Below are 27,052 nucleotides of genomic sequence, written 5' to 3'. Positions count from 1 at the left end.
CAAAAATTTAAAACTTTATGTATTTTAGATATATCATCTTCCCCCTGTTTCATTGCTGTACAAAGTTGTGTCCAAGTAACAATTGTGAATGATATCGTTTCCAGGAGACAGACACACTCAGAAACAGGCATGGCTCATTTCGACAGTATCCACATTCAAAGTACAAAATAATTTTGTGGTTATTTAGACATAAAAGCGTTGTACAGTACTTAAATTAGACAACTTTGCCCTGAGGTGTGTGTCAAGGCCTGAGAGAAATGCTGCAAATGTTCTCTTGAAACACAAATTGCTGCGGCTGCACCTGCCGCACAGAATCAGTGCATCCTTCACTAGTTAAGGCTAAGTTAGATAAGTTTGTTCCAATTTCACGATCAGAGAACAGACCTTCAAACTGAAAAGAGTCTCCGGGGTATATAGATGGCATTAGATTGGAGAATTAACGATTGTCCTTATTTTTACCTGTTTGCGGACTCACGCACAAACTCACTAACACACAGAAGGATGACAATGGCCTCTCTCCTTTGGGAATGGGCAGGGAGAATTGGGTGAATTTTTATCAGATGGTGGGTGCATTTTGAGAGTGGTTCGATTTTCTGTTGATTCCGGCTTGGGTTTTGGTTTTCATCTTTATAACCCGAGAGTTTATGGAGAAATGATGGAATCAGGTTTTGTTCAAAAATTGGTAAATTCCACCTATGTGCACCCTTCTCTAATTTTTCCATCGAAATAATGTGTGTGTGTGTGTGTGTGTGTGTGTGTGTGTGTGTGTGTGTGTGTGTGTGTGTGTGTGTGTGTGTGTGTGTGTGTGTGTGTGTGTGTGTGTGTGTGTGTGTTTTGATGCACCATACTCTGTTACAGTGTTTCGGTGCTTCCAAAGCTGTTTCTTGGCAAGGGTTATACTGGGTGGTTTGCCATTGTCTTCCCAGCAGTAGTTGGGGCAGAATTTGTAATTTGTTCAAGGTGCCAGTGATAGCTCCTATCCTCTTGGCAAAGGACAACGAGGGATCTTTAACGTCCACCAACTAATGCCGGCAGATGTGATGCCTGTTTAATGTCCATCTCGGATGGACGGCAAACATATTGATGAATCACCTTGCCTGTGAAACAGTTTATACCTTGGTCAGAGAGCTTTATATTCAAACCGAGGCAAGACAGCCTGGAGACGAAGACAGCCGAGAGGAGAGTGCGCATTCTCCTTGGCCATCCTGCGTGTGTGTTTGTGTGTGTGTGTTTGTGTGTTTGTGTGTGTGTGTGTGTGTGTGTGTGTGTGTGTGTGTGTGTGTGTGTGTGTGTGTGTGTGTGTGTGTGTGTGTGTACAGTGCCTAAAGAAAGTCTGCACCCCCTTTTTAATATTTTCACCTTTTGTTGCATCATAGCCCTGAGTTTAAATTGCATTAAATCAGACTTTTTCCACCTTTATTTACACATCGTAACAAACAACTTCTGAGTGAAAAACAAATTCTTCAAATTTCAGAAAATTAATTAAAAATACAAAACTAGAATATCTTGTTTGGATAAGTGTCCACCCCCCAACCCCCCCCCCCCCGAGTTAATACATGGTCGAAGCACCTTCGACAGCATGTACAGCGGTGAGTCTGTTGGGAGAGGTCTCTACCAACTTTGCACATCTTGATTGTGCAATATTTGCTTCATCGTCTGTAGAAAATGGTTCAAGCTCAGACAAGTTACGTGGGGAGCGTGGATGGACAGCAATCTTCAAGTCATGCCACAGATTTTCGATTGTATTTCGGTCAGGTCTCTGACTGGGACACTCAAGGACATTTATCGTTTTGTTCCTTAGACACTGCAGTGCACCTTTGGCTTTGTGCTTCGGGTCGTTGTCATGCTGAAAGGTGAACTTCCGTCCCGATTTCAGCTTTCTTGCAGAGGGAAGCAGGTTTTCCTTTTGGGTTTTTCTGTATTTTGCTTCATACATCTTCCCTTCTATCCTGACAAGTGCCCCAGTCCCTGCTGATGAGAAACATCCCCATTGCGGGCACCTTGCCGACCCTAAGCCGAACGTGCGGCCAGACGGACGGTAACGAATGGGTTAATTTTTTTTTTTTTTAACCAGGTTTTTTTTTCGGCTTGTCGAATTTCTACAGCGAACGTAGAAATGAAAAAAGTTATAACTCCGCGTTATAATTCCACGGCGACCTTACGACCTGTAAAATATAGCCATACGGCGTAGGGCCACCCTGAGGCCACCTCAGTTTCTCTGCGGCCGCCGCACGTTTCTGTAAATTCAGAGGGCGTACGGCCGCCTTATCCTCGCCGTAAAGCAAATGTGACTGAGGCCTAAAGTATCGATCGACACACGAGAGATGCTTTCACGAGAACTTCCACCGACGAACTGAATGAACAAAGCGCGAAGATGCGGCTCGAATAGGTGGGGGAGACACGTGAACAAACATGAACGCCACGTTGTGTTTGGTTTTTTTTAAATGTATTAGGTTTTTGGGGCAAAATTTTCTCGAAAAAATTGTTCGGATTCCAATTTGTTCAAACAATGGGGCGTTCGGATTCTGGGGGCACCACGGTATATTATAGTTATAGTATATTCAGTTATATATACTGTTATATTTTTATTTCAGTAAAAAAAAGAACTTGTATATATATATACCTACTTGTTACCATCCGTCTGGCCGCACGTTCGCCTTAAGGTCCCCCTGCGGTCGCCTTGCAGGCACCTTGCATCTACCTTGAAAATTCTATGGCCGCCGCAGCGACGCCCTAAGGTCACCGTGCGACATCAAATCACAGACCGTACGGCACCCCCACGTTTTCGTTCTCCACGATTTATAAATACGCCGTGCGGCTACCCGAAAAATAAAAACGTATGTGACTGCTACATTGTGTGACCGTGGAAATACTGCGGCCGCCGTATAATTGCTGGTGGCCGCAGATTTTGGAGACCCCACGGCCGCCGTGGCAAATCTGACCTAGGCCTTACGAGTACACCAGGGTATTCATGAATAATTGATGTCACATGGTCTTGCAGCCATTTTGTATTGAGCAAGAATCTTGAAAATATGCTTTCTCTTGAACTGCTTGATCAATCGATGTGAAACTTCACAATTATGCTCTCGTACTGATTGGGAATATATATTCCTTAAATTTCAACTTGATCGTACACCTGGTCTGGCAGCCAGAATTTTTTTTTTTTTAATCTTGCTTCTTTTTTTAATATATAATTTTTTTTTTAATCAGGCTTACTTGGCTGTGCCTGGATGGGTTTGAGAGTAGAGGAGCAGCAGCTGAAATGTGAATCCTATCCAGGTTCCTCCTGATGACTTCATCTTTTATTTGCTTTTAGCTTGTTTGGGTTCCTTCGGATTCCTCCAATGCAGGACTGTACCTATTTGGTCTTCCACTTAATTTGATTTGAATTAATTTTAATCCCATTCTATATTCAATTGAATAATAATAAACGTCATGAGTCTGGGTCAGGTGTCCAATCAAAGCGGGACATCTTGGTACCTGGTCATCACTGCCAGCAGTTATAAAGTGGCATTTCTAATTATGCCTCTAATTAATTACATAACACACGAGAACACAAATGCCACACAAAATACACCACACAAAACTACACAGGCACCACACAAAACAAGTTCTGGTGAGGGTCTGCAACATCTGATTGCTCTTTTTCTTGTTTGCAATTGCTGCTGTGAGGACATTTATCCAACCAAGATTTTCTAGTTTTGTATTTTTAATTATTTTTTTTAATTTGTAGAATTTGTTTTTCACTTGGAAGTTGTGACTTACGATGTGAAAATAAAGGTGTAAAAAACCTGATTTAAATGCCATTTAATTCCAGGCTATGAAGCAAAAATGTGAGAATATTTAAAGGGGGTGTAGACTTTATATAGGCAGTGTGTGTGTGTGTGTGTGTGTGTGTGTGTGTGTGTGTGTGTGTGTGTGTGTGTGTGTGTGTGTGTGTGTGTGTATGTATATATATATATATATATATATATATATATATATATATATATATATATATATATATATATATATATATATATTCACAGGTGAGAGATGTGGGTGAGTCTTTCTTTATTATTTATATATTGACTGCTTTTGATGTTTGCACATGGCACATTCTTGGGAGCCTCATTGGTATGCATTGCTGTCTGCACTGTCACTGATGATTCACCAATAAGCAAAGAAACCAGTTGGGCAGCTGAGGGGTGTGAAGCATTGGGATTCTCTTGTATGTACTATTTGTGTTTGTCTTTTCGCTGTGGAGGAACTCTGGGAAGTGTTTGAAACAGTAAAGTGCTTACCTTGTGTAATCATTCTTGGTTGTGTTATGCAGCTTCCTTAGCTGGAAGAGCATGGGAGGTGGAATGACACACAACATTTCAGCTTTTCATTTTTAATAAATTTGTAAAAAATTTCTATAAACATGTATTCACTTTGTCATTCTGAGGTATTTTGTGTGGATCGTGACAAAAAATTTAAATTGAATCCTTTTTAAAATTCAGGCTGTAACATAATGGACAAAATTTAAGGGGTGTGACTACTTTCTGAAGGCACTGTGTGAATAAAAATATTATATATATATATATATATATATTATCCTTGTGTCGTAAGAGGCGACCGGGGTTGCGTCAGGAAGGGCATCCGGCGTAAAACATGTGCCAAATCACGATGCGGATCATACGGATGATCCGCTGTGGCGACCCCTAACGGGAGCAGCCGAAAGAGGAAGAAGAAGATATATATATATATATATATATATCTTCTTCTTCTTCTTCTTTCGGCTGCTCCCGTTAGGGGTCGCCACAGCGGATCATCCGTGTGATCCACATAGTGATTTGCCACATGTTTTATGCCGGATGCCCTTCCTGACGCAACCCTGGTCGCCTCTTACGACACAGGGATATGGTACACCTATTTTAACCGGGGTATACACCGGCCCAGTATACTGGTACTCACTTCGCCGACCTCGGAAGGATGACAGGCTGAGTCAACCCCCTGGTGTATTAATTCAGTGGCCCAACGGGGCTTGAACTCAGGACCTTTTGGATCCCAAGCCGCTGCCCTAACCACTGCGCCAACACCAGGCTGTAATATATATATATATATATATATATATATATATATATATATATATATATATATATATATATATATATATATATATATATATATATATATATATATATATATATATATATATATATATATATATATATATATATATATATATACCAAACTCTACCTGAGTTCCTCCATTGCTGCAAAACATTCACAAGTCGTACATATAAAGGGTTTACCTTGTGTAACTTTTCATGCTTGCTTTATGCAGCTTTCTTCAGCTCAAAGAACATGGGAAGAGTCAATATTTTATATTTGTATGGAGATGCTGATGTCCAATAATTTTATCCTGGTATCAGAAACGATGTAAGAACGCTGAAGAGAAGGATGATGATTGTTGACATAATTTAAGAAGTCTTCCATTTCACCCAGAGAAGAAGTAATCACGCTGATGTAATCGTCCATATCACGTTTCAGAAGGATTGCTTTGGGAGCCTTGTAAAAGCTGATCACCATTCCCTTGATGTAACTGACAAACACACATAAGAAGGTCCCATTTTAGCTCCTTTTCGTTGTTTATAAAATTTGTCCTCAAACTTAAATGAAGATTGGCGGACTTAGTTCTCAACTTACCTTCAGAGGGTGGTGACACAAGGTCTGGTGTCAGAATGGTTATGCTCCAAAAAATGTTGCAGAGCCTCCAAACCCTCATTTTGTGGGGATATTAGTGTGCAAAGAAGAAATATCCATTGAGAAAAGAAAATGTCTTTTTTCTTCTTCCTGAAAACGGAAGTTATTGAAAAGGCGAATCACATCGGAGATATCCTTTACGTAGATTGGTAACAAAGTGACAAATGGTGACAGTATTCCATCGAGATACTTGGTGATGAGTTCAGTGGGGCAATTGCATGTGGTTATAATTGGACGACCTGCAATGTATTAGGTTTATGAATCTTGGGAAATAAGTAAAAATTTGCACACTGGGGGTTATCCTGGATAAGATTGTTAGCATTGAAAGGCAAATCTCCTTTAATAAAGAAATCTTTTACCTTGTTGGAAAAAAATATAATGCCACTCCAAAGTGAGATTCTATTTAACTGGTGTATTAAACTCGTCATCTGAAAGCTGGTGCATTGCTTGCTGTTCATCCAAATCATGTCTCCATGCAACAACCACGCCACCTTTATCAGCAGGTTTTATCACGTACTCCTTGTTATTATGAAGAGCTGTAATGGTCTCACGTTCCGACTTCGACATGTTATGTTTAACACTGATATCCGATGTGAGTATGTTATTCATGTCACTTCTGCATTATGAAATAAAAACATCAACAGCAGGGTGCTTTCCTTCTGGGGGTGTCCAGGAAGAACACCATGCTTTAAATGCTTCAAAATGATCCTGGGTTATGTTTCTGTTATCTTCATAATGTAACATTATTATCTTAGCTCTCATATGAGCATCGACATCGTATACCAAAAAAAAAAAAAATTGAAAGATAATGGCAATCACCTTTTAGAGGGAATATGCCAAAAGCTGCATCGTCCTGGAATTTTTTTTCTAAATATTACCGGATTTCGAATTTGTCGATACTTTCAGAAGTTTCAACAAAGAACTATCCTCGTTTCAATAATGATCTGATGTCTTCTGTAAACGGTAAGCCTGAGGGTGTGGTAACCACCAGGGTGATAACCTCCATTGCCACACATCTACATTGGTGGTGGGGTCTTATAGTTCAAAATTTCTTCTTGTTCAAAGTAAGCATTACAATCGTGAACTAGAAGGACACTCGGTAGAGCGCATCCCTCCGCCCTGTAATGCCTGATCCAAGAGAACATCTGGCCCAATACATTTTTGAAACATCGTGCTGTATATCGTTTTTGAGTCCAATCCCTCAGTGGTGAAGAATCACTTTAAAAAATTCCAGTCGTTGAATCCAGATTCGGATGTTCACCAAAATCGAATCACTTCGTCGTGGTCACACACCGAACCTGTCGACCAAGCTTCATCCGAATCCGTCCACAACTTATTTTGAGATATCACGTTATATATCGGTTTAGCCCTGTCTCTCAATGGTGAAGAATCACTTGAAAAATTATCAGATGCAGATCCGGATCAGGATCTTCACCAAAATCGAAACAATTCTTCCTTTTCACACACCCAAATGAGAAAATGTTTGGGATCACACACCCATTCACACACCCAAATCACACATCCATTTGGGAAAATGAGACGTAATCACCCCAGATGCAAACCATGTTTCCATGTTGTGTCGCGTGAAGCTATTAAAGGCCCGAGAGGGTTACGGCATGTCAAAGGACACACTTCGACTGCACTTCATCGAACATTATATATGCCTTGTCATGTGATCTTTGCAGTCTGCTGTACATCAGTGAGACCAAACAGTGTCTGAGCATTTAAGATCTATACGCCAAAACGTGACTGGTCTTCCGGTGGCGGCACATTTTAATATTGCTAACTATACTCGGGAAAATCTCAAGGCGTGTGTTATTAACGTGTGTTCCAGTGATTTGGCGAGAAAGCGTTTAGAGGAGAACGTCATTTTTCAGCTGGGTACTCCACACCCCCAAGGAATTAATGTTATTTTGTGTGCTTTTCCTTATCTCAACACGTCATGACTTAAATTATTCATTTGTCTGCCAATAATCATGCGTACATATGATTCATTTTATAGTGCTTCAGAGGTTTGGGTTCCTCAGTTCTTCAATAAAGGTTTACGTCCAAAACTTTGGCTGTGAATTACAGCGCGGCGACATCGCGCTGTTATATAATCGGCTATTCTGTCCTGTGTCTGCTGTCACACTTGTTGTTGGGTGTGATGTGGGCGGAGATTGCCGGGTGAATTGTGGGCGGAGATTGCCGGGTGAATTGTGGGCGGAGATTGCCGGGTGAATTGTGGGCGGAGATTGCCGGGTGGATTGTGGGCGGAGATTGCCGGGTGAATTGTGGGCGGAGATTGCCGGGTGAATTGTGGGCGGAGATTGCCGGGTGAATTGTGGGCGGAGATTGCCGGGTGAATTGTGGGCGGAGATTGCCAGGTGAATTGTGGGCGGAGATTTCCGGGTGAATTGTGGGCGGAGATTGCCGGGTGAATTGTGGGCGGAGATTGCCGGGTGGATTGTGGGCGGAGATTGCCGGGTGAATTGTGGGCGGAGATTGCCGGGTGAATTGTGGGCGGAGATTGCCGGGTGGATTGTGGGCGGAGATTGCCGGGTGAATTGTGGGCGGAGATTGCCGGGTGGATTGTGGGCGGAGATTGCCGGGTGAATTGTGGGCGGAGATTGCCGGGTGAATTGTGGGCGGAGATTGCCGGGTGGATTGTGGGCGGAGATTGCCGGGTGGATTGTGGGCGGAGATTGCCGGGTGGATTGTGGGCGGAGATTGCCGGGTGAATTGTGGGCGGAGAATTGTGGGCGGAGATTGCCGGGTGAATTGTGGGCGGAGATTGCCGGGTGAATTGTGGGCGGAGATTGCCGGGTGAATTGTGGGCAGGGTTAATACAGAAGAGTGACGTTTTTCGTGCTGAATCGTTTTCTGTGTGACGCTGGAAGTTGATTTTCTGAGTAGGAAGTGATAATCTTCCTGTTCCGTTAGTTGTTGACGAGCAGCGTTGTAACTCTCGTTACTGCGCGGTGACATCGCGCTGTAATATAATTGGCTATTCTGTCCTGTGTCTTCTGTCACACTTATGGCCACGTACGTCCCTTTGATCTGAGGGTTATAAATAGAAATTTGTCCAACGGCACAACTCTTCCCATCATGCATGCTAATTCACCGTGTCTACATTTAAATTTTATAACTGCAAAATTGTTTCATCATTCTTAACCTAGACTTTTACTGCCCGCAGCCGCGCGATATCGAAGTATTCGCTTCTTGTTATTTTTATCTTTTCACGGTAAATTATTGAACTCTGATCTTTCCATATGTATGTATATATGTATATATGTATATTTATATATATATATATATATATATATGTATATTTATATATATATATATATATATATATGTTTGCTTATTTGCTCATTCATGTATTTGGACCCTGCAGGAATCAGTGCAACCAAACTTTGCAAGTCCTCTTTCATCCATAGGAAGGTCAAGGGCCATGTTTGGACAAAATGAGATGGAAAAAAAAATTAAAATCAGATAATTGCCCCCCCCCCCCCAGGAACGATCGAGTACTATGTACTTGGAATATTTTATGTTGTGGTTGTTGTGATTTGTTTTCAAAAACACAACTTTAATTAATATAGTGTTTACACGTGCACCTGTTCTTAAAATGATTGCTTTACACAGGTTTATGAAAACACAACCGTGTTCAGGCCTCAAGTATGTTCTTATACACTGCCTGGGATAAAGCCTGGTGTTGGCTTCACTGTTAAGGTGGCTGGCTGAAGATCTCAGGATCTTTAATTTTAGCCGCATACTGTTGAATTAACACCAGGTGGGGTTGACTCGGTTTCTCATACTTCCGAGGTTGGCAACATGAGTACCATTGTCCTGGTAATGGAGCGGACTGCATTAGCAGTACAGGCACGCCCATCAGAAAATGATGCAACCAGCAGCCACAGACTGCACACAGTCGCTCACAACTACTTGGGATTTTCCTGGGAGTGATCGAGTAATATGTTTTGTGAAGATCTATGTTGAGGTCATAGTGATTGAATGTAATTATAATTGTTAAATATATATATATATATATATATATATATATATATATATATATATATATATATATTTTTTTTTTTTTAAATACAACAAATGTACAACACCCAATGCGAAATAAATAAATCACACTCCTCGAGTATGCATATTGCCAGGGTGTCTTAGATGTGCAGCACATGGAGACGGAATTGGGAGGGAGCTGTGTACAATAATTGATTGATTAATTACATAATTAAAATAAATAAATAATAAGCTACATTAATCAATTCAATAACAGCAAACCTAAACCACCACTGTTTCATCTGAATCTGTAACTTTTGAAAACGAATTAATTAATTGATGAATCAATAAATCAAAAATATAATTTATAGCCAAATCACTTGGTCACTGTCATGTCCAAATATCAGCTTCCTAGCTCAAAAGGTGCTTGAGATATTGCCAGGATGAGAAATAAAATAAACAAGTAATAAATAATTCGTTAATTAAATAATTAATCAATTAATTTATTAAGAAAAAATATATAAAATAATATTTTTGCGAAAGTACTTGTTCACTGTTGTGCCCAAATTTCAGCTTTCAAGCTCAGAGGCTGGCTGAGATATCACCCAGACAAACAAACAAGAAACAAACAAGCAGTCATAGACTGGTACTTACGAAATCGTCAACTTGACCTCTGACCTTGTCTAATAAAAGCTGTCTCTAGAGAAGGTAGCGATGCAAACCAGAAGTTTCTACGATGATTCTGCACCAAACCATCAAAAATCGTAACGTCGACCGAAGCAAAAATCTCCATTTCTCCACGCAATTATTTCATATTATTTTATCAAAGTCACAAAACTGTAATATTCGGCCATCCACCAACAATCTTAACATAATCCGACGGCTCAGCGAGTCAGGCATGCGACGATAACCTTTATTGGGATAAAAAATGACTTTTAAACACCATCTTTATCGAAAACACCATCAGCGCGCACACGGAAAACCTTTACGTGATCAACGACGCCTCTGCTCGAGCGTGCTGCACCACGTGACGAGCCATGATGCGGTGAGTGAAATATTTTTTATACAATTTTAAAACGTCTCCAAAACATCTGATTTTTACTAGAATTTCGACAACCAAGTGTTAAGCATCCTAAGCGATCTCAAAAACCGAAGTCAAAATTAAAATCGAAGTTAAAACGAACTTGTAACGTCGACCGAAGCAAAAATACTCCATTTCTCCACATTAATTTACGGAATTATGTTTGACCTCACTGTGACCTTGACCTTTGACCGATTTTGGCCAAAATCTAATCAGCGCTAGCCATCACCCTCCTGAATCACGTGGTGTAATTTGACATTGGTAGCTTCTTCCGTTCTCGAGTTACCGTGCCTACACACACACACACACACACACACACACACACACACACACACACACACACACACACACACACACACACACACACACACACACACACACACACACACACACACGACGAAAGTCATCAATATACTTACGAAATCTTAAGAAAACAGAGTGAAAACTGAGTACGCCCTTCCGGCGTGTGTCATCACCGAGTGCTTGAAGGTCTTGGTTCAAGGCCTTCGGCGTCTGGCATTGACGTCATGTAGTGCCTGGAGATGGAATAGGGAGGGGTGTTGTGCAGTTTAAATCAGTTTAAAGAATGGAAGGCGGTCCAAACGCATTCTGCAACACCCAAGATTGATAAAATTCATACAAAACCATGAGGCCAACTTTCCACAATTTGTCATGCAGGAAATATTTTCATACATATTTCATTTAATTTCCCCAGGCAACGCCAGGTACCTCAGCTGGTATAGTGTGCGTGCGTGTGTGTGTGTGTGTGTGTGTGTGTGTGTGTGTGTGTGTGTGTGTGTGTGTGTGTGTGTGTGTGTGTGTGTATGTGTATATATATATAAATATATATATATATATATAAATCTATATCTATATCTATATCTATATCTATATATATATATATATATATATATTTCTTGCTTGCCCAATATCTGACATCAGATTTGCAGCGAATTTGGTCCCTTGGTTTCTCTCTTTTTACAATATGATGCGAGAACAACATACCAACGTTGTTTTCTTACAGTCATTCATGTTAACATTTTCATCAACCTCTGTGATCACGAACGAAAACGTTGGGTTGATGCATTAGTAAGATATCCTTGAGGTTGTGAATTTGAAGCGAAGTTTAAAATCTGTTCCACGATTTTGTGTTGGATGATTTTTGAAGGTAAGTGAGAAGCTGCAGTTTCTTCTCATGCCCTGCTCTGATCTTCCCTGCTCTTGTTCAGCCAAATAAAACGATAAAATGACAACGTATATGGATGGCCGTGAAAGGTAAATCGCGATTCAAGTCGGGAAGAGAACACAACCATAAACGAGGTCTTGTCTCACTTTCGATGTGTTCCTGCAACGTGTGCTCTTCACACCTCGATTCTTGGCACATGAGGGTGATGATTTTCACAAAATGTAAATGTCTGCCTGTAATGCTCAGAGCATTCCATTTGTATTTATTTATTTTGTATGTTACCATACATGTTCAGTAGCTTGCACATCCTGAACTTACACGACCCTCCGTGTGCTTGTGTCATACAAAAAGACTGAGTTGGTGGTGGGTGGAAGACACAAGAATGAAAACTTTCCCAAGACTCCCACCGCAGGTCTAATCGGCAGAGAATTGTGTGTGACACAGCGGGAGGTGTGTCTGCTCGCCGACACTCCTTCGCTGCGTGTTGTGGCTGGTGAAGGGAGCGGTGTGGCAAACTAGCGCTGAATGGCGGCGGGTAACAAGATTGAATAATAACAGACGAGTATGATTTTGCGGCTGCACCTGCAGAATTACCTTTTATGAGTGTGATTATACTAACTCGCATCTAGCGCTGCTCATACTGGATGTCTGGCACCCTCCGTTAATAACCGTAACAGTAAATGGTACAAAAATACCTTTTTATTTTGGTTTCATCACTGTCAATCAAATGACTGAGAAGGATCAGGAAAAGGCCTTCCCTTTGCCATTATCTCTACTACAGCCTCTTGAATGTGTTCACAGTGGTAGTGCATTTGGAATCTGTCTCGCAACTCTTCACTCCACATCACATTGTCTCTACACCCATTGTTCAGTTGCAGGGTAACTAATCGTTCCACAATTGTTGAGAGTATACTTTGTTATGTCACCTATCCTTGTTACCAAGGTAACACAATGGTTTGTTATTTTGTGGCATGTTGGGCCAGACCTGAGAGAGGGAGATAAGCTTAAACTAACAATAACAATCTTAAATTGCAGTTGTTTTACTCTGCTTATGTATTTTTCAACTGAACAAAGTATGGGATTCACACAGAAACATAATGCGTATATCATGACATTCCACAGATGAGGGGAAAACCAATCCATTTTCTTAAGCTGGCTCAAGCTGGTTTAAACATTTTGCTTGCAGGCTGTGTGCTTTTTCTCAACGCTGCTGACCCGTGACCTTGAGTAGGCTGTTGCTGCCAGGCCGCTCCAGGGACAGAAAGACTGATGGTGTAATGGCTGCTGTGGTACCCATGGTGCTGCGCCTGGCTTGTGAAAACCGCCAACATCCCCGAAAAGCCATTGTGCATAGAATGAGGTTAATATTCCACTAAATAATACTCACCATGACACTTCACGCTTGCACTTCGCACAAACAAACATTGCACTGCACCATGTCAAAACAGTGCTACCAAAACACGTTAACTGTGAACATCCTTGAACAGCATCGCCAAACATCCTCAAACAGAATCCTCGAACAGCAATTATTTATAGAACTGTGCTACCAAAATACTTCATGGAAGACATCCCGATGACTGCTCGGCAGACATCCCCGGACTGCTCGACGGACTTCCCTGGACTGCTCGGAGGACTTCCTGAACTGCTTGGAGGACTTCCCCAGACCGCTTGGAGTATTTCCCCGGACTGCTACGTGGACTTCCCCGGACTGCTCCGAGGACTTCCCTGGGATGTTCAGCGGACATCCCTGGCATTTGCAAATGCAAGCACGCACGCGAGTGCGCACGCACACACACACACACACACACACACACACACACACACACACACACACACACACACACACACACACACACACACACACACACACACACACACACACACACACACACAACCTAATTAATCTTGTTTTCCATGAAGAGCTAAGCAAATTTTAATTTTTGATAGTAAAGTGAAATTGATAAAGTAATGAAAGGTGGGGGAAGGGTGGGGGTTTCTTGTTGTTCAATTTTCTTTTGTGTGGTCTTGTTCTTTCACCATTGGCCCTTCCCTATTCCCAACTAGTCACACATTTCAACACAGACAAACTTCTTACTTGGTTTGCATGAACGCCCCAGCTGTACCTGCTCCACATGAGTAACCATTGTCAGGTTCTTACCTGTCTTCAGTCATCTCTCCCAATTGCTTCCATATCATCATAAAAAAATGATTTTGTCAAAAGAGGAATGCATGCCTGCTCATCCAGGTTTCCACTTCCCGGGCCAACTTTAGACTTATTCTTATTACCTGGCGATGCTGAAGGTGTAAAACTGAATAAATCGTTTTATTAATTTTCGTTAAAACTTGTATCTCCACGATATAAAGTGCTTGTTCCTTTTCCAAATTTTCCCTCCATTGGGGGAATGGGTAGCAATGCTTCCTGGGTAATGTCCCAGAGCACACAGTAATGAAGGGGCTTCATCTGTACTAAGGTAAATAGAAAGAGACTTCACCTTGATAATCAAAGCAGCCTTTTCGCTCCTGGCCACACCGCCCGTAATTGGGTACAAATTTAATCGAACCATCCGAGTGTCCTTGTCATCTTGTTGTGGCGACAAAATGCAAAAGCAACTCGGAGTGGAAACGAATAAGTAAAATATTCGAACTGAGAATCTAATCATTTTTCCGGTATGGATTGTTGAAACAAAATGGACGCACCTTTGTTTATTTTGGGAAGCTGTCAGAGCTGGAAAATTGCTTGTTTGTACCTCTGTGATGCGGTATCGTACTTCATTTCCCATTTTCTGTCGAAGCAATGTGTGAGCTTCGTGCGCACTCGTTTGATAATTAAATGGTATCTTTCATCTTTCTGTTAGCTTTCGTGGTGTCGGGAGTCGTCTCGACAGTTATCCCGGGTTGAGCTTGTCTTGCATTCCAGCAATTCCGACTCTGCATGCTGGGCCATCCATATCCCGAGAGAAGGTCCTTCATCCCCTTGGGAGCTCCTTCCAGCTATGCTTGGAATGAAAACAGCAATTGCCTGGTCGCTTGGGGGTCATGATATCACAAGTCTGGTGCTTGGTTATCCGTTATTAACAGGCTTTATTGGTCAGGCAATATATAGAGGTCTCCAGTCGGTGAACAAGTCACGGGTAGGATATGCTTGTGTTTTATACTTTTGTGTCTGTTGACCTCTGGCATTACAAGAAAAGATGGATGGATGTGTTTACTTGATGGGAGCAGAGAACATGTCTGAGGTTCTTCTCCGAGCCTTCTAATCAGCAGAAACTCCTGAAACTTGCATTAGAAAACCCATCAAAGGGTTTTCATTGTTTGCCACAATGGTCCCTTTCCTGTCATTCTGGAAGGATTGTCAAACATTTCCTTTCCCTCCAGAAGGATCCTCAAATGAACCTCCACCTATCTATTTCCATACATAATCAATGGAAAAGATTGTCTTTCAAACGTCGAGGCCTCACCATCATCCATGATCTTTTATTTGGCTGGCCATGTAGAAAAGCTGTCATCCAAATCCAGCCGCACACTCGGCATCCTCCGTCGATCCAAGCTTTCCTTGGAATGTCCGAGCTACTCGCAGTCTACCAGGCTTTTGGCCGTAACTCAGTAGCATCTGATGTCATCCCCCATCCTTACCCTTGAACCTTTCTACCCCCATGAACCCTACCCATCATACGCCTCTAAATTAACGGTTACTCAGTTTTCTCCCCTCTCTCTTCTCATTTGTGGTTGGCTCATTCCCTTACTTGTTATACCCAACTGTTGCCTGGCTATCACTACATTGCCTATATCCTCTCAGTCGCCTCATTCTTCCATGAGCCTCGATTTTGGACACAAAAATGGTCTCAACCTGTTAAATATTCCAACATGTTATTAAGTAAGTGTCCCAGAGGCAGTGTGTGTGAGTCATTGTTATCTCAAGAATTCAGCCAATCTGTCTCCAGGTGACTCCAAAGTTCACATCGACTTGGCTTGATGGAGTTCTGAGTCACATGGCATGATGTAATAGATGTTATGTAAATAATGATAAGTTGTCTGTATTTTGTGTTCATTTAACTTGATCTTGGGAACAAAAGTCAAGCTGTGTATTTTAGATTTTTCACGGTGACACAGTCGAGGCCTTTGTGCTCCTAATTGGCTCCTGCTTCAGGACCCTATTGTTATCTAACTGTGGCCCTGTACCTTATTATTTATTTACTTTTTTTGTAAAGTAGTAGTAGTTGTTGTTTTCCTCTTTTCTCTGCTCGTGCCATTTCTATTTGCAACAAATACTTTGGGTTTCATAGAAACAGGGAGATTTACTTCATTACCTGAATCCACATTCAGAGAGCTTTACCAGTGGAGTCCAAAAGTTTTATTTATTTATTTATTTATTTATTTATTTATTTGTATACAGCCTTTGGCTGCTTGGCTGCGTCATATTATGGGGGCACAGCTGTGCTTCTGATGCAATGCCCCCTGTTACCAGCACACTGGAATTCATTTCAATGACCTCAGAAGGATGGCATACTGAGTCACCCCACCTGGTATTAATTCAACGGTTTGACGAGGCTTGAACTCAAGACTGAGATCTTAAGCCAGCCACCCTAACCGTTAAACCAACAAAGTTAATGCTGTATGTTTGATTGTGCCCCTGGCATATTTAAATCAAAGTGAGGCTTAATGTCATTGGTGGAGGTATACAAACTCACATATGAGCTGCTGCCAACCTGGTTCAGACCTCTATGTCATCAAAATTTGATGTTTAGGTAATGTGCAATGGTTGACATTCCAGTTTTAGGTTTGAAGGAGGACCATTCTATTGAGATTCAATCCATTCATCCCTTGGGACCATACTCTGGGCAGAGCATTGGTGCTGCCTCAGCAGCTATTGGGCACAACCCTGGATGGGTCGCCCCTCTGACACATAGATAACAGCAAGCTGATACTCATTTTGCCAACCTCAGAAGGATGACAGGCAGGCAACCCCACCTGGTATTAATTCAACAGACGAGTGGGATTTGAACTGAGGATCCTGGGATCCCAAGCCCATCACCCTAACCATTAAGCCAACACCAAACATCTATTGAGATTCAAGTTTGAATATTTATTTCAAAAACTGAGGTTACAACATAGTTCTGTCACATTCGTTTCACTCTTACCCGACCTGAGGTTATTACCGAAAGAAAAACAACTTCAATACCTTTCATTTTGACAATTCAAACCCAACCAGGCATATCTGCTCTGGACACCGACCACCTGCTTCCTCCCACCCACAATATCCCGACAACCCCATCCACCCCCCCCCAAATGTTTTCTGTATTGTCTTGTTACTTACTGGTCATGGTAGTTTGACTAATTGTACTGTAGTATATTACCCCGATCAAGCATAATTAGTCGCAAACTTGCTGCTGTCCTGATGTATATCCACTGGAGGCTGCATCGCAGACTATGCTATCCCTCGGATAGGATCTTAAGCCGGCTGTCCGTCCTGCAGTCGTAAATGCACATCACCCCAGGCGTTCTTTTCTCTCATCTTCTCCCTTCCCTGCCACAGTCGACCATTCAATTTCAATGTTATTTTGATAAATTCCGACGTTTCAAACCTTTAACATAACACAAAAGTCCACAAAACAGACGTCCTGTTTAACAACACCTTTGACCTTGATTTAACCCGCTTCCGCCAATTTCAGCAAAAGGCATATTCAACTTAAAGTTCCTTAATTCTTCAAAAAGTGTAAAGTCCAGGAACATTTATTTAGTCGTTGAAGTTAGAAGATCGCTATATTGTGATCGCCTGTTGGCCTGGCTCGGCGACGCGTCCGCGAGTCCCACCAAGGCTAATTTTCTGAGGTTCGTGCACATTGGTCCTGTTTTTGAGTAAATATTTGGGTTTGGAATCCCGATGGGCAGAATGATCGTCACATTAAGATGTGCATTCAATTTAGAAGACTTTGAGCAAAAGAAAAGAAAAACAATTTAAAAAATCTTTCATTTCACCATTCATTGATTGCTTGTAACAACAGCTTTTCCAATAAGGATGATGCAATCATGTATGAGTAACACATTGCCTGACATGCCTTTACTGTTGAACAAAAGACAGAAACATTAACTGTTGCTGATTCTTCTGTTTTGTTGAAATTTTGTTTTATAGATGAATCCGTCCAATAACGTGTACATAACACAGAACTGTCGAACAATGTGACGGCTCTTGGCATCAACGATTGCTTTTGCCCTGTAGTGTATGAAATATTTTGATGGAGGAAAGCTGGCTCATTAATGATTTTGGCAATATGAAATGGCTCTGGCTGCGATATGCCAGGCATCACTCGGTCTTACGAAAACTCAGCGGAGTGATCTTTTATTAGGTGCAGGTTTTCCCAGTCATCTCTTGTGGTGGCATTCAAAAAGCCAATGGTAAATGGCATTCCACGCAACAATGGTTGGCTCTCATTTTTTGATAATTATTGGGATGGAATGCTATCAGGTGCATCTTGTGAAACGTATACCTCGACAGAAGGTGTTTCCAAGATCGCTGAGAAGGAAAAGTTTATTTATTTATTTATTTAATAATTTAAATATTACCTCCGCCGCCGAAGATGAAGGAGGTTATGTTTTCACCCCCCCCCCTCTTTCTGTCTGCTTGTCTGTCTGTCTGTCTGTCTGTGTACAGGATATCTCAAAAAGTTTTGGACGGATTCGGATAAACCTTGGTGGACAGGTCGGGTCTGTGACCACGACTAATTGATTAGATTTTGGTGAAGATATGAATCCGGATCCGACTACTAGAATTTTTTTAAGAGATTCTTCACCATTGAGAGCGATAGGGCTCAAAAACAATATATCGCATGATATTTCAAAAATGTATTCGTTCAGGTATGTTCTCATGGATGAGGTATTATGAGGTGGAGGTATGCAGTCTACTGAGTGCCCTTCTAGTTTACTATGATGGAATGGAGGTGTATGTTCAGCTTCGACTTCAGGAGGGAAACTAAGAGTGAGATTCTGCAAGAATTTGTTTTGAGCCCATGCGTGTTGGGTGGGGGATTGGCTCAGAGGCAGGGGGGGGGCTGTGCGGGACTGTCGGTATATGGTGCAAAGAGCAAGCAGGTGGAGAAAGGACAAAATTGAGACCATAGAAAAGAGTCCACCAATCTGTCTGTGGCGAGTGTAAAGAGTGTAAAACATCCTTGGGACTTGACTGCTTGCCAGAAAGTGCCAAAAATGCAGAGAGCCTTGGATTCACTAGCATCCAGTGGAGTAGGTTTAGGAGCAACTGCAACAGCCCCCCAGTGTGACAAGCGATCTCCATGGTATTTTGGATGAAGACCTTCAGTCTCATGTGGCTCACAATGGAACTATCTCTATGGAGGGTCCCCAGGCATTGGCCAGCTTTTGAGGCCATTTTAGAGACTTGCTCTGCCAAAGACAGATTGTAACAGAGAGGTGGAGTGATTTTTGAATGGAATTATGTATTTGCTTTCAGCACTTCCGATGATTATTCATCACATTATGACTCGTCCTCCAGCATCAAAATGAAAACTTCACAAACTCAATTTATTTTGAGTCATTTTCATTTGGCTTTCAATCTTTCTTGTACATGCTCATTTTTCTCTTTTTGTTCTGGCCTAGGTGCTTTTATGTTTGTAACATCAGACGCACGGACAGGCGGTAAGGCTGCACGTCTCAATACACCAATTCTGCGTGAAAATGACACGCACTGCATCGACTTCGATTACACTCTATGGTCCGATCGCCGGGGACGCCTCGGGCCAGGTGTGCTTGCCATTTTTGCACTCGTGGACAGGCAACTGCTGGGTGGCCCTGTTTGGCGGACAACTATTGGCCCGACCCATGGCTGGGCAAAGGCTGAGATTGCTGTGAGCACTTTCTGGCCCAGTGGCTATCAGGTGAGGAAGAGGCATTTATTAATACCCATAGTTATTGCCTGAATTGTGGTGTTTTAAAAGGACAATGTAAATTGCAGTCACCTGAATTGAGCATGCTCTACAAGTACCTGTGTTAACAAATATATTGTACTTTTGTCGGTTTGCATTTCTTCACGGGAGTTGATTTTCAAGATTACTCCCATGACGTCATTCGGCTCAAGCAGGTAGATCTGTCATTTGAGTTTGTGCACGTAGGTGATGAGACTGATTGGTGCAGAGGAACGCAAGTGGGTGATTGAAAGCAATGCGGAAGGGGTTGGTGGGGGTGGTTGCAAGACCATGATTATCCTCCAATCTTATTTTGGGGTTTCTACAAATGACAGAAAACAGTGTTTTGATTTTTAATTTGTTGTTCAAGAGAGAGAGAGACGGACGATGCTTAGCTCATTGACTTGGCTGGTCCCAAGATGCTTGGTTTATTGAAATGACTTGTTACAGGATGCACAGATCATTGACACAACTGGTCCCAAGATGCGCAGGCCATTGACATGACTGGTCCCATGATGCTCGGATCATTGACATGACTGGTCACAATTACATCATTGACATGACTGGTCCCATGATGCTCAGATCATTGACATGACTGGTCACAATTACATCATTGACATGACTGGTCCCATGATGCTCAGATCATTGACATGACTGGTCACAATTACATCATTGACATGACTGGTCCCATGATGCTCGGATCATTGACATGACTGGTCACAATTACATCATTGACATGACTGGTCCCATGATGCTCAGATCATTGACATGACTGGTCACAATTACATCATTGACATGACTGGTCCCATGATGCTCGGATCATTGACATGACTGGTCACAATTACATCATTGACATGACTGTTCCCAAGATGTTCGGATCATTGACATGACTGGTCACAATTACATCATTGATATGACTTCCCATGATGCTCTGTTCTTTTTCCTGACTAGTTACAAGATACTCGGCTCATTGACATGACTAGTCCCAAGATTTACAGATCATTATTTACCTGACTGGTCACAATAATCTTGGCTTATTGATATGACTGGTCCAAACATAGGCACACAAGATGCTCCACTCATTGACATGACTGGTCCGAAGATGCTCGGATCATTGCATGACCTCCCAAGTTGTTGGGATCATTGACATGAGTGGTCACAATTACTCACATCATTGATATGACTTCCCAAGATGCTCTGTTCCTTTTCCTGACTAGTTACAAGATACTTGGTTCAGTGACATGACTGGTCCCAAGTGAGAAAAAAGTGTGTTGGGGCAGTGAGGAAAAAAAAGTGTGCATTTATTTATTTATCGATTTATTTATTTGCTTGTTTACATATCTATCTATTTATTTATCTATTCCTCATGTAATAGACTAGCGTGGATCAGCTCACTACGCTCGCCTCTCCACAGTCGTGGCAGAGATTGATGTCATACATTTACCGTGTTGTCACGATTTACACCAATCATAATATAAACATTTATTTTATATAATATTTTTGTCATGTTGGTGATATTGCATTTATTTGGAATTTATTTGTGATTTTTTTGAAGATCCAAGTGGTCTAAATGGTCAGGGTCTAAGCTGCCTAATCTGTCTGAATGGTGTAATTGGTCTCAATGGTGTTAAGGTCTAAGGGGTCGAAAGGGTCTTCAGGATCATTTTGGGTCTTTGGGATCTTTTGGGTCTTTAGGGTCTTTTCAGTCCTCAAGGACTTTTGGGTCTTTGCGGTCTTCTGGGTCATCGGGGTCTTTGGGGGTCTTTTGGGTATTTTGGCTCTTCGAGGTCTTCAGGGCCTTTTGGGTATTTTGAGTCTTTGGGGTCTTCAGGGTCGTTATGGGTCTTTGGTGACTTTTACGTCTTCAGGGTCTTTTGGGTCTTCAGGGTCTTTTGAGTCTTTTGAGTCGTCAGGGCATTTTGGGTCTTCAGAGGTCTTTCAGGGTCTTTGGGGACTTCTGGGTCATCAGGGCCTTTTGGGTCTTTGGGGTCTTTTGGGTATTTGGGTCTTCAGGGTCTTCAGGGCCTTTTGGGTCTTTGGTGACTTTTGGGTCTTTTTAGGACTTTTGGGTTTTCGGGGTCTTTTGGGACTTTTTGGGTCTTTGGGGACATCTGGGTCATCAGGGCCTTTTTGGGTCTTTGGGGTATTTTGGGTATTTTGGTCTTTGGGGTCTTCAGGGCCTTTTTGGGTCTTTGGTGACTTTTGGGTCTTTGGGTCTTTAAGACCCAAAATACCCTTTTTGGGTCTTCAGTGACTTTTGGATCTCCAGGGCCTTTTCAGTCCTCAGGGACTTTAGGGTTTCCAGGGTCTGTTTGGTCTGTTGGGTCCTCGGGGTCTCAAGGAATTACCGTTCAAACAGGACGTGATTAATAGGCATGTGGTCTTCACGGACTGATGGATGGCTTCACGGCTTCACGGACTCACCGCCTCACCGTGCCATATATATATATATATATATATATATATATATATATATATATATATATATATATATATATATATATATATATATATATATATATATATATATATATATATATATATATATATATATATATATATTTTGCTCTATTCCATTGATACAAGGACATCACGTGGGCAGGGAGGAATTCCGTTGTGAACACCGAGACAAACAGGTGTATTCGTTCACCACATATCGCGTGGAACACCACCATGCTCCCGGGTTCATCGTTTAACCTTCCTCATTTTTACTCGATGACTGCATCACAAACCTTCCAGAGGTTTCTTTGATCCCATGGTTGGGTTTGTCTCAGAGGATTTTACAACTATTTTGTTTAGATACCTTATTCACTGATTCCCAAGCACACAGGTGCACATGCAACACACAGATGAGAGTACCACGCACGACATTATCACGTTCAAGCGCACTCGTGTGCACGCTCAAGCACATGAAAGCGCACACACTACATTTCCTTGCAAGCTTTGATGGAAGTGAATTCGCTATAGTTATTTCTTTACTTTTGTGTTTTCGAACCGGTTGTTCAATGATTGTGGCAAGAAAGGAGGGACAAAGAGTTTTTGTTTGTTTGCTTTGTTGTGCTTCTGCCGTGGCTTGAAGTTGAAGGTCGGTTTGTATGGAACACCTGTAGAGCAGATTTTTCTTACCTTTCGCTGTCATGTCCAACGGCTTCTATTGATCCCACTCTAATGCCACACAATGCGTCCAATTTACGGTCAATCGCGCGCAAAGTGTTGTCTGCACCGCTTAAGCACCATGTGAAGTCACGGAGATGTGGAGAGAAAAATACCCCCTGTGACTTGTCTCCTGGAGACAGCCGACCAGGTGAAAATCCTCGAAGCCACTTTAGTGCCTTTGAGAGCGGCATGGCATTATTCCCGAACACGCCCCGATGATCATTGAGTACGTCATACGTTACGCAAGCCTCAGTAACACCTCACCGCTGCAGCTCCATCACACTAAATCCATTGTCAGGTGTCAGCATGTGTTACCGTCTTACCAGTTTCCTCAACGAAAAATCGTTTCACGTTTTATTTTTCCAAAGGTATCCTTTCAGGCCATCACTTGGACCAAAACAAACCTTGGCCTTGCATCAGGAGAATAGGACGTGGACAGGACACCGCCATGATGGAAGCAAAAGGAAGGACCAACTTTGGCGGAGTGTTCTCATGGACCTGACGTTCTCTTCTTGCTGTCTAACAAAGCAATTTGCAGTTGCTCTCTCAATTGATTTTGGCACGAGGGCCGTGGAACCCCTGACTGACAAACACTCATCGTGCGAGGCCGACTTTGAACTTGTGCTTTGCAGAACCTCACTGTTGTGGTCTTCTTCTTGCGTATGGCAGCTTGGCTGCTGGATAGGAATCATTTTGTTGGGGCGTGACTATGCCGCTGATGCTGTGCCCCCGTACCAGTACACCGGTACTCATTTCGCCGACCTCAGAAGATGACAGGCCGAGTCAACCCCACCCGCTGTTAATTTGGTGGCCAACGGGGCTCAAACTCGGGACCTGAAGATCCCAAACCAGCCACGCGAACCATGAAGACAACACCAGGCTTGCTGTCGTGGTACATGTGGGATGCTAGCGCACAAATGCTCAAAATACTCAACTTCTGAGGACGTTGTGTCCAGGAGTCAGAATGAACGTTTGGTTATTACCCTGAGGCAATTCCCGCGTCGTGATATCTTGAGTTTTTGTTTTGATTTCAAAAAGGAAAACAAACACGAGATTGCTTTTCTCGAGTTTTATTTTGCAACCCTTGTGCACAAGGCTCCGTGCTCCACAATCCTTGAAGCTCCGTGAAGCCATATTCTCCTCCGATGAGGCGCCGAAGCTTGCTGAGAGTGAATTGGTCCTTCCACTCACCTGCATATCCAGCGAGCAGATTGCATCTTGTGTGTGCACTAACTTTAATCCTCATCACCCATTCTGAACATCTTCACTTGCTGATTGCTGAATCCTGGAACATGTCCATCGCATGCACCTTCCGGGGTGGTCCACTTATCTGCTGTTCCGCACTCGGCCCGAGATCATTTTGAATGGATTTGATGGAGCCGGTGATGTCGTAACCTTGCTCTCGGGAAAGGTTGTGCTGTGAAAGAGGATGTGCACCACGTCCTGCAATTTCCCTCCCCATGCAAATTCCTCTTTTCATTGTCATTCCTTTGCCTGTGGCACTTGGTGGAGGGTGGAGGATGGCTCTGCGCCCACCGGTGAGGTTTCTCACTCAGCGTATTAAAAGTGATGAATAGCAAGAGGGTTTGAGGTTCTTCACTCAGAAGTCACAATGCCGTGGTTTTGATGGAACTTTGAAGGCCATTGAGATGTGATTAGTCCAAGGGTTTTTCAAACCCAGTGGAAAGTTCTGAGGTTTATCAGGGAGAAGGTCAAAAAGTGTTTGGTCTGACAATGTTGTTCATGAAATGAAAATGTCTAAAGAAAAAAAATAAAGGTAAAAATCATTTGATCCATTTTACAAACAAAGCAGGTACGAGGCACGGGCCTGACCTTTTTCCAGCTCCAGGAATTGGTGCAGCATTGCGTGCGAAGGAGCTGAAGCACATTTTCAGATTGAAAGGATTATTGGCAAAACATCAGTGAAAATTGCCAACATTCTCACACACACACGTCGTTACATCCTCATAAAAAGCCTCGTCGCTTCCATTGTTCCCTGGAACACACAATGCACAGGTTTTATATTCTGTTGATATTTTATGGTCTTATGTTGGATGGAGTGCTGTCGCTATCTTACGGCACACACATCAGGTCGTTTCTTTCACACTCTCACTCTGTCTCTGAAAAGATTTTCTGGCGAACCCTTCTATCTTTTTTTAAATTTTAACAATACTCTTGAAGAAGTTCAGTCACTCAGAAATTTGGGCCTCACTCTCAGCTCTGATCTCTGTTGGGCAATCCACATTTCTACGTTGGCCTCCAAAGCCAGTCACCGACTGAGCATCCTTCGGCACCCAGAGTCCTTCCTTGGTACATCTGAACTTTTATCTACCTACAAGACCTTCATCCACAGCTTGATGGAATACTGCTCTCCATTCTGGACTGGTGCCCCTGTCTCTCACTTTGCTGAGCTTCACGCTATGGAAACAAAGGCCTTCAATGTCATTAGAATCTCCTGCGATGAAGCTGAGTTTCTGGGCCTTTCTCTTTCACATCGCAGACAGGTTTGTGGTCTCTTTCTTCTTCCGCCTGCTCTCTGGTCTTGCACCCTCTGCCCAAGAAAACACTTTGCACGATAAAGGATGCCCAGGCAGTGGCTGGCTTTGGAGGCCATCTTGAAAATATGGTCTGCCCCAGAAAGATCATGGCTGATGTTGAGACCCAAATATTTGAGTGACTTAACCTCTTCAAGTGATTTGTTGAGGAAGCAGATGGGAGGGTTTCCCAGATGGTCATTTTTGAGAGATTGGGTGAGTGTGTGGGATTTTTTATGGAGTTGAAAGACATTCCAAATGTTGGATCAGCTCCTGGTTCTATCATGGTCTGCAGAGAGGGAAGAGGCTTCTGCCTGTCTGTCTGAAGGATGAGAAATGTTACAGCAGAGGGTGGAGTCATTAGCAAAATTATAGGCATGATTTTTAGGGAATCAGAAAGATCATTGCTTAAGATTCAAGGAACAATACTGGGCTCAAGACCAAGCCTTGCCAGAGAGGAGATGAGAGGAACCTGCTAAGAGCTACATGCTGAATACAAGAGTGGAGGAAGTCAGTGAGCCATGAGAGGTGGCTCCCTCAGATGCTATAAGTAGAAAGTTTACAGATCAAGGTGGGGTGTCAGACCAGACAGTATCAAATGCTCAATATACTGGATGTGCAGAGAGACTGCCCTGTAAAAGCAACATGTCCAAGGTGGAATGGCCAGGTCTTAAACTAAACTAATAATCTGAGATCAGGCCATTTTAGAAAAAGTAGGACTTGATGTGAACTGCAATGATGTATTCCTTGACATTTCTCATAAGTGGAAGCAGTGTCATCGGCCTTTGGTTAAGGGGATCCATTCTGCACCATGTTTATGAATTGCAGTGATGTTAGTAACTTCTAGGCAGATGGAAACTGATCCAGAGAGAACGATTGAGTGAACAGACCAGAAAGAGGATGAGCAAGAGCAGCTGAGCAGGTTTTAGGACACGTGCACTGATGTCATCTGGGTCTGTCACAGAATCTTAGCCGTGGTTTGCCAGAAACCTTTCTACCTTCTCAAGTGGGAAAGACATGGTATTCAGGAGCAATTGTGTATGAGAGAGTGGGGGTAGGTGTAGCGAGAAGAGTTCAGTGCACAAGATTTGGAAGCAAACACAGAATTGAGGGATTCTGCCTTCTCACAAGTGAAATCAGCTGTGGTGCCATTTGAAGTCAGAGTGGGGATGGAGGTGGAGCATACAGCAGAGACAGATTTGACAAGGAGCCACCAGCTCTTTGAAGAAGGATATGGGTTTGAGAGTTCAGCTTTGAGGATGGTCAGGTGTTGTTTTCTGGCTTTCCTGAGAGTGGACAAACATTTGTTCCATCTGGGCTTTGTGGAGTGATCTGAGGTTGCCTTCTGCCGGATTTGCCTTCCATTAAGAGAAGGCTAGTAGTTTGAAGGCAACTGTCTCACCACATGATTTTGTGTACCAATGGCTAGAGGATAGGTATAATAACTACAGAGGCGATG

General features: G+C 42.6%; 1 protein-coding gene across 8 annotated transcripts in view; it reads left to right on the top strand.

The window, feature by feature from the left end:
* LOC147013237 (receptor-type tyrosine-protein phosphatase mu-like) overlaps positions 1–27,052 on the top strand; it is a 363,240-nt gene that overhangs the window by 42,053 nt on the left and 294,135 nt on the right. For all 8 annotated transcript variants that reach the window (XM_085854911.1, XM_085854910.1, XM_085854908.1 and 5 more), the window contains exon 3: positions 19,599–19,876. In XM_085854911.1, the coding sequence (XP_085711037.1) occupies positions 19,599–19,876 (278 nt within the window). The remainder of the gene's footprint in view (positions 1–19,598; positions 19,877–27,052) is intronic.

The sequence above is a fragment of the Eptatretus burgeri genome, chromosome 14 (genome assembly GCF_056783735.1).
Source record: "Eptatretus burgeri isolate ZD-2024b chromosome 14, Ebu_testis_v1, whole genome shotgun sequence".
Lineage (NCBI taxonomy): Eukaryota > Metazoa > Chordata > Myxini > Myxiniformes > Myxinidae > Eptatretus > Eptatretus burgeri.
Note: the sequence above shows the minus strand (reverse complement) of the source record. Positions and strands in the feature narration are given on the sequence as shown.